Source organism: Prunus avium, chromosome 7 (assembly GCF_965620075.1).
Source record: "Prunus avium chromosome 7, drPruAviu1.hap1.1, whole genome shotgun sequence".
NCBI lineage: Eukaryota > Viridiplantae > Streptophyta > Magnoliopsida > Rosales > Rosaceae > Prunus > Prunus avium.
This window is the reverse complement of record NC_142290.1, coordinates 25,592,580-25,601,234: the sequence shown is the minus strand read 5'-3', so window position 1 is coordinate 25,601,234 and position 8,655 is coordinate 25,592,580. Positions and strand designations below refer to the sequence as shown.

General features: G+C 36.4%; 2 protein-coding genes across 2 annotated transcripts; both read left to right on the top strand.

The window, feature by feature from the left end:
* The first annotated feature begins 6,980 nt into the window (after nucleotides 1-6,980).
* LOC148293224 (uncharacterized) lies at nucleotides 6,981-7,355 on the top strand. The gene has a single exon (XM_088244630.1). It carries the CDS (start codon nucleotides 6,981-6,983, stop codon nucleotides 7,353-7,355), a length of 375 nt encoding a protein of 124 aa, XP_088100756.1.
* Nucleotides 7,356-7,438: 83 nt separating this feature from the next.
* Nucleotides 7,439-8,074, top strand: LOC110771499 (uncharacterized). Its single transcript, XM_021975809.1, has one exon. The coding sequence runs from the start codon at nucleotides 7,439-7,441 to the stop codon at nucleotides 8,072-8,074; it is 636 nt and encodes a 211-aa protein (XP_021831501.1).
* Nucleotides 8,075-8,655: the final 581 nt, after the last annotated feature.

Below are 8,655 nucleotides of genomic sequence, written 5' to 3'. Positions count from 1 at the left end.
AAGACCGGGAGGGAGCTTGAATGGCATCCACTTTGCTCCGCAACACTTGTATTGATTCGTTAAGCTCCTTAGTGGCCTATTTCCCGAAAAGATGAAATGAATTGTAAATTTTAAAACAAATAAAGAAAATTAAAGTAAATGGAAAAAACTTACACTATTCAGATTGTTTGTAACCTTGGCTAAGTCAGTCACACATTCATCCAACTTGTTTTGCTATTCAGAAGTTCTCCGTCTGTTAAACAAGTCAGCAATTCCAGCTTCAACCAAAACAGCAATGAGTACATTAATCATTGTTATTATTCTCGCATCCTTTAATGGCCTTTAATTTTTTCCCTTCAATCTCAACCCTTCATTTTTAAAATGAAATATGAGCTCTTGGATACAGCCGATGCACCACAGAATTTTAAACGCTATGAATTAGGTCTTCTAGGTCTTCTTCCCTTCTTCGTCTCTCTTCATACCGCCAACTCACCCCAACCCCAAACTTCTCCCGCCCCAATGGACAACTCACCCCTACCCTAACCTTCTCCCGCCAACTCCAAAACACCCCAACCCATCTGGCGATTTTCCTCCCTGTCGAAACTTGTTGTAAGCGAAAAAATGAAACTGTTTTTGAGTAATGTAAAGGAATCAAAGTGGAAGATAGTAAGTCAAGCAGTCACAGCCTGGGGGGTTGGCGCAGTAATTCTTGACTCGGTCAACCGGTCAAGAATAGCTCAGCAGCAGGCGGAAATGGATGCTAGTTTGTCTACGTTACGCATGGTTACAAACAACTTGACAACTGTAAGTTTTTCCCATTTAATATTAATTTCTTTATTTGTTTTAGAATTTACATTAAATTTCGTATTTTTCTTAAACAGATCTCTGCCCAGCTGAAGCAATCAACGCAGGAATTAGATAGAAAAATGGATCTCGTTCAACCCCGGTCCCGGCCTCCATGGCCTATTTGCTTGATTTGGTAAAATTTATTTTAAATAGACTGCTGAATCTTTTACTTAATGACCTTTAATTTTTTCCCTTCAGGGGAAGAGTTTTGAGAGAGAGGAAAAACACTGCATCGGAAGAGTTTTCCTAGTCACACACTCATCCAACTTGTTCTGCTGTTCAGAAGTTCTCCGCCTGTTGAACAAGTCAGCAATTCCAGTTCCAACCGAAGCAAAAATGAGTACATTAATCGTTGTTATGATCCCAGCATCTTTGACTCTAACCCGAAGGCCTTTCATTTTTTCCCTTGAGGGGAATAGTTTTGAGAGAGACAAAAAGCGCTCCATAGGAAAATCTAGAAAATCTACATTGCAAAAAACTCTTAATACTAAATTTTAATATAAGTTTACCGAAACAAGGAAAGAGACTATGGAGGCCGGGAGGGAGCTTGAATGGCATCCACTTTGCTCTGCACCACTTGTATTGATTTGTTAAGCTCCTTAGTGGCCTATTTCCCGAAAAGATGAAATGAATTGTAAATTTTAAAATAAATAAAGATAATTAAAGTAAATGGAAAAAACTTACACTATTCAGATTGTTTGTAACCTTGGCTAAGTCAGTCACACACTCTTCCAACTTGTTATGCTGTTCAGAAGTTCTCCGCCTGTTGAACAAGTCAGCAATTCCAGTTCCAACTGAAGCAGAAATGAGTACATTAATCTTTGTTTTGATCCCCGCATCCTTGACTCTAACCCGAAGGCCTTTGATTTTTTCCCCTGAGGGGAAGTGTTTTGAAAGAGACAAAAAGCGCTCCATAGGAAAATCTAGAAAAACTACATTGCAAAAAACTCTTAATACTAAATTTTAAAATAAATTTAGCAAAATAAGGAAAGAGGCCATGAAGACCGGGAGGGAGCTTGAATGGCATCCACTTTGCTCCGCAACACTTGTATTGATTCGTTAAGCTCCTTAGTGGCCTATTTCCCGAAAAGATGAAATGAATTGTAAATTTTAAAACAAATAAAGAAAATTAAAGTAAATGGAAAAAACTTACACTATTCAGATTGTTTGTAACCTTGGCTAAGTCAGTCACACATTCATCCAACTTGTTTTGCTGTTCAGAAGTTCTCCGTCTGTTAAACAAGTCAGCAATTCCAGCTTCAACCAAAACAGCAATGAGTACATTAATCATTGTTATTATTCTCGCATCCTTTAATGGCCTTTAATTTTTTCCCTTCAATCTCAACCCTTCATTTTTAAAATGAAATATGAGCTCTTGGATACAGCCGATGCACCACAGAATTTTAAACGCTATGAATTAGGTCTTCTAGGTCTTCTTCCCTTCTTCGTCTCTCTTCATACCGCCAACTCACCCCAACCCCAAACTTCTCCCGCCCCAATGGACAACTCACCCCTACCCTAAACTTCTCCCGCCAACTCCAAAACACCCCAACCCATCTGGCGATTTTCCTCCCTATCGAAACTTGTTGTAAGCGAAAAAATGAAACTGTTTTTGAGTAATGTAAAGGAATCAAAGTGGAAGACAGTAAGTCAAGCAGTCACAGCCTGGGGGGTTGGCGCAGTAATTCTTGACTCGGTCAACCGGTCAAGAATAGCTCAGCAGCAGGCGGAAATGGATGCTAGTTTGTCTACGTTACGCATGGTTACAAACAACTTGACAACTGTAAGTTTTTCCCATTTAATATTAATTTCTTTATTTGTTTTAGAATTTACATTAAATTTCGTATTTTTCTTAAACAGATCTCTGCCCAGCTGAAGCAATCCACGCAGGAATTAGATAGAAAAATGGATCTCGTTCAACCCCGGTCCCGGCCTCCATGGCCTATTTGCTTGATTTGGTAAAATTTATTTTAAATAGACTGCTGAATCTTTTACTTAATGACCTTTAATTTTTTCCCTTCAGGGGAAGAGTTTTGAGAGAGAGGAAAAACACTCCATCGGAAGAGTTTTCCTAGTCACACACTCATCCAACTTGTTCTGCTGTTCAGAAGTTCTCCGCCTGTTGAACAAGTCAGCAATTCCAGTTCCAACCGAAGCAAAAATGAGTACATTAATCGTTGTTATGATCCCAGCATCTTTGACTCTAACCCGAAGGCCTTTCATTTTTTCCCTTGAGGGGAAGAGTTTTGAGAGAGACAAAAGCGCTCCATAGGAAAATCTAGAAAATCTACATTGCAAAAAACTCTTAATACTAAATTTTAATATAAGTTTACCGAAACAAGGAAAGAGACTATGGAGGCCGGGAGGGAGCTTGAATGGCATCCACTTTGCTCTGCACCACTTGTATTGATTTGTTAAGCTCCTTAGTGGCCTATTTCCCGAAAAGATGAAATGAATTGTAAATTTTAAAATAAATAAAGATAATTAAAGTAAATGGAAAAAACTTACACTATTCAGATTGTTTGTAACCTTGGCTAAGTCAGTCACACACTCTTCCAACTTGTTATGCTGTTCAGAAGTTCTCCGCCTGTTGAACAAGTCAGCAATTCCAGTTCCAACTGAAGCAGAAATGAGTACATTAATCTTTGTTTTGATCCCCGCATCCTTGACTCTAACCCGAAGGCCTTTGATTTTTTCCCCTGAGGGGAAGTGTTTTGAAAGAGACAAAAAGCGCTCCATAGGAAAATCTAGAAAAACTACATTGCAAAAAACTCTTAATACTAAATTTTAAAATAAATTTAGCAAAATAAGGAAAGAGGCCATGAAGACCGGGAGGGAGCTTGAATGGAATCCACTTTGCTCCGCAACACTTGTATTGATTCGTTAAGCTCCTTAGTGGCCTATTTCCCGAAAAGATGAAATGAATTGTAAATTTTAAAACAAATAAAGAAAATTAAAGTAAATGGAAAAAACTTACACTATTCAGATTGTTTGTAACCTTGGCTAAGTCAGTCACACATTCATCCAACTTGTTTTGCTGTTCAGAAGTTCTCCGTCTGTTAAACAAGTCAGCAATTCCAGCTTCAACCAAAACAGCAATGAGTACATTAATCATTGTTATTATTCTCGCATCCTTTAATGGCCTTTAATTTTTTCCCTTCAATCTCAACCCTTCATTTTTAAAATGAAATATGAGCTCTTGGATACAGCCGATGCACCACAGAATTTTAAACGCTATGAATTAGGTCTTCTAGGTCTTCTTCCCTTCTTCGTCTCTCTTCATACCGCCAACTCACCCCAACCCCAAACTTCTCCCGCCCCAATGGACAACTCACCCCTACCCTAAACTTCTCCCGCCAACTCCAAAACACCCCAACCCATCTGGCGATTTTCCTCCCTGTCGAAACTTGTTGTAAGCGAAAAAATGAAACTGTTTTTGAGTAATGTAAAGGAATCAAAGTGGAAGATAGTAAGTCAAGCAGTCACAGCCTGGGGGGTTGGCGCAGTAATTCTTGACTCGGTCAACCGGTCAAGAATAGCTCAGCAGCAGGCGGAAATGGATGCTAGTTTGTCTACCTTACGCATGGTTACAAACAACTTGACAACTGTAAGTTTTTCCCATTTAATATTAATTTCTTTATTTGTTTTAGAATTTACATTAAATTTCGTATTTTTCTTAAACAGATCTCTGCCCAGCTGAAGCAATCAACGCAGGAATTAGATAGAAAAATGGATCTCGTTCAACCCCGGTCCCGGCCTCCATGGCCTATTTGCTTGATTTGGTAAAATTTATTTTAAATAGACTGCTGAATCTTTTACTTAATGGCCTTTAATTTTTTCCCTTCAGGGGAAGAGTTTTGAGAGAGAGGAAAAACAATCCATCGGTATAGGTTGGGGTTGGGGTGTTAGCGATTTAGGAATTGGGTGTTACGGATTTAGGGATTTATAATAGGAATAACTCCATTGTTTGAGAATAGATACAAGTTAAACTCTAAGATTTTAAACAAGGTGCGTTAAGCCTCTTTCCTTTGAACTTTAGTTGACGTGTTTTTTGTTTTTGTTTTATTGTGAAACTTTCTTCAATTTTTTTCTTATTTACAAGCAAATCAATAAAAAGTTTAAATAAAAAGAAATACATTTCTAGAAACTAAATGTTTAACCTCGACTTTATAACCTTTCAATTTCTTTGATGTTGTTTGATTAAACAATAAATAAAGTCAATGTATAAACGCCAAGAGTATAAACTAAATTGTTAGTATTTTTCTTCCTTATTATGTGTTAAATAGAGAATAAAGGCCTTGTTTGGTGATATAAACAATTGTTAACCTAAACCCTAAACTCTCTTTCTGCTCTTGTCGTGCCCATCTCATTGCTCTCGTTTCTCTCTTCTTTTTTTTTTTTTTTTTCTTTTCTATCTTATGTGTGGTTGTGATACATTTTTCTCTCTTCATTTCCTTTTATAACTCAGCCACACACTTATCCATCATGTTCTGCTGCTCAGAAGTTCTCCGCCTATTGAACAAGTCAGCAATTCCAGCTCCAACTGAAGCAGAAATAAGTATATTAGTCGTTGTTATTATCCTCGCATCGTTTACTTTATCACAAAAGCCTTTGATTTTTTCCCTTGAGGGGAAGTGTTTGGAGAAAGAGGAAAAGTGCTCTATTGGTTGGGATTGAGGTTGGAGTGTTAGAGATTGAGGAATTGGGTGTTACGGATTTAGGGATTTATAATAGGAATAACTCTAGTTTGGGAATAGATACAAGTTAAACTCTAAGATTTTAAACAAAGTGCGTTGAGCCTCTTTCCTTTGAACTTTAGTTGACGAGTCTTTTGTTTTTGTTTTTTTGTGAAACTTTCTTCAAATTTTTTCTTATTTACATGCAAATCAATATAAGGTTTATATAAAAAGAAATACATTTCTAGCAACTAGATCTTTAACCTCGACTTTATAACTTTACAATTTATTTGATGTTGTTTGATTAAACAATAAAGTTAATGTATAAACGCCAAGAGTATAAACTAAATTGTTAGTATTTTTCTTCTTGATTATGTGTTAAATAGAGAATAAAGGCCTTGTTTGGTGATATAAACAATTGTTAACCTAAACCCTAAACTCTCTTTCCGCTCTTGTCGTGCCCATCTCATTGCTCTCATTTCTCTCTTCTTTCTTCTTTTTTTTTTTCTTTTCTATCCTATGTGTGGTTGTGATATATTTTTCTCTCTTCATTTCCTTTTATAACTCAGCCACACACTTATCCATCATGTTCTACTGCTCAGAAGTTCTCCGCCTGTTGAACAAGTCAGCAATTCCAGCTCCAACCGAAGCAGAAATGAGTACATTAGTTGTTGTTATTATCCCCGCATCATTTACTCTACCACAAAGGCCTTTGATTTTTTCCCTTAAGGGGAAGAGTTTTGAGAGAAAGGAAAAGCACTCCATCGGTAGGGGTTGGGGTGTTAGGGATTTAGGAATTGGGTGTTACGGATTTAGGGATTTATAATAGGAATAACTCCATTGTTTGAGAATAGATACAAGTTAAACTCTAAGATTTTAAACAATGTGCATTGAGCCACTTTTCTTTGAACTTTAGTTGACGAGTCTTTTGTTTTTGTTTTATTGTAAAACTTTCTTCAATTTTTTTCTTATTTACAAGCAAATCAATAAAAAGTTTAAATAAAAAGAAATACATTTCTAGCAACTAAATGTTTAACCTCGACTTTATAACCTTACAATTTATTTGATGTTGTTTGATTAAACAATAAATAAAGTCAATGTATAAGCGTCAAGAGTATAAACTAAATTGTTAGTATTTTTCTTCTTAATTATGTGTTAAATAGATAATAATGGCCTTGTTTGGTGATATAAACAATGGTTAACCTAAACCCTAAACCTTCTTCCCGCTCTTGTCGTGCGCTTCTCATCGCCCTCCTTTCTTTTCTCTTTTTTCTTTTCTCTCTTATGCGTGGTTGTGATATATTTTTCTCTATTCATTTCCTTTTATAAGTCAGCCACACACGTATCCATCATGTTTTGCTGCTCAGAAGTTCTCCGCATGTTGAACAAGTCAACAATTCCAATTCCAACCGAAGCAAAAGTGAGTACATTAAATCCCATTTCAAAATTAGTCAAGGGTGTAGCAATGCCTTCACAGAGATGGGTTTCAGAAATTGGAAGAAGAAAGAAAGAATTAGCAATCATATTGGAGGTGTTGGAAGTGTTCATAATCAATCTAGACAATATTGTATAGATCTTGTGAATCAGAAGCAACACATCCAAATAGTTTTGGGCAAGCAATCAGACCAAGCTCGTATTGATTATCGTATTTGCTTGACAACTTCTCTTGATTGCGTGAGAGTTTTGTTGAAGCAAGGTCTTCCTTTTCGTGGCCATGATGAGAGTGACACTTCAAACAACAGGGGGAATTATTTGGAGCTCTTACAATTTCTTGCTGATCATGATGAGAAAGTTAAGGCCGTTGTGTTAGAAAATGCTCCAGGGAATCTCAAGCTAATAGCTCCAACAATTTAAAAAGATCTAGTGAATGCTTGTGCCACTGAAACTATTAAGAAAATCATTAAGGATATGGATGGTCAATAAAAGAACAGATGACAATGGTTGATGAATCACAAGATGTGTCAATAAAAGAACAGATGACAATGGTGTTTTGTTATGTAGACAAAAGTGGGGATGTAATTGAAAGGTTTGTGGACATTCAACATGTTAGTGACACTACATCAAAATCACTAAAGGAGGCTATTGAGACATTGTTTTCAAGAGAGGAATTGAGCATTTCTATGCTAAGAGGACAAGGATATGATGGAGCTAGTAATATGAAGGGTGAGTTTAATAATCTTAAAACACAGATTTTCAGAGAAAATCCTTGTGCCTATTATATTCATTGTTTTGCACATCAACTTCAATTAGCTCTTGTGGCTGTGACAAAGGGAAATGTTGATATTGCCACTTTCTTCACATCTTGCAATAGCTTGGTTAATATTGTTGGAGCATCGTGTAAGCGTTGTGACATACTTAGAGATAAACTACAAAAGGATATTATGGAAGCTCTTGAAAAAGATACTCTTCCAACATGGCAAGGCTTAAATCAAGAAACTTGTCTCAAGCGTCTCGGTGATACACGTTGGAACTCACATTATGGTACATTACTTAGTATCATTTCTATGTTCAAATCTGTGGTGAAAGTGCTTGAATTGATTATTGAGGATGGCTCCATTGATAATATAGGTTAAGCAAATAGGTCATTGAGAGATATACAATCTTTTGAGTTTGTATTTCATCTATTTTTCGTGAGATCTATATTGGGAGTCACAAATGATTTGTCACAAGCATTACAAAGGATAGACCAAGATATTGGGAATGCAATCACTTTAGTCAAAGATTGCAAGGACCAACTACAACACATGAGAGATAATGCATTTGAAGCCTTGCTTAATCCAGTATCTTCCTTTTATGGCAAACATGATGTTGAGGTTCCAAACATGGATGATGCATATATAGCTCAATGGAGATCACATCGGAGAGCTCCTAGAATAACACATCGCCATCATTATCGTGTGGATATCTTTATTCAAATCATTGAGTGGCAACTTGTGGAATTAAATCATCGTTTTAGTGAGGTGTGTGGGAGCAAATATTTTCGTCTCCAATCAGAGCACGCCACGTGAAAAAGAAGATTATCCCTTAAATTAATTAATTAAACCATTTATTGAGATAATTAATTAATCTGGATAATATCTTAATTATATGGTATTATCTCATAATTAATAAAGATAATATCATTAATTGGGATATTATCATAATAAAGGGATAT

Coding starts and splice junctions, on each gene's coding strand:
- LOC148293224 (XM_088244630.1), top strand. CDS start 6,981: ATGGGTTTCAGAAATTGGAAGAAGAAAGAAAGAATTAGCAATCATATT.
- LOC110771499 (XM_021975809.1), top strand. CDS start 7,439: ATGGTTGATGAATCACAAGATGTGTCAATAAAAGAACAGATGACAATG.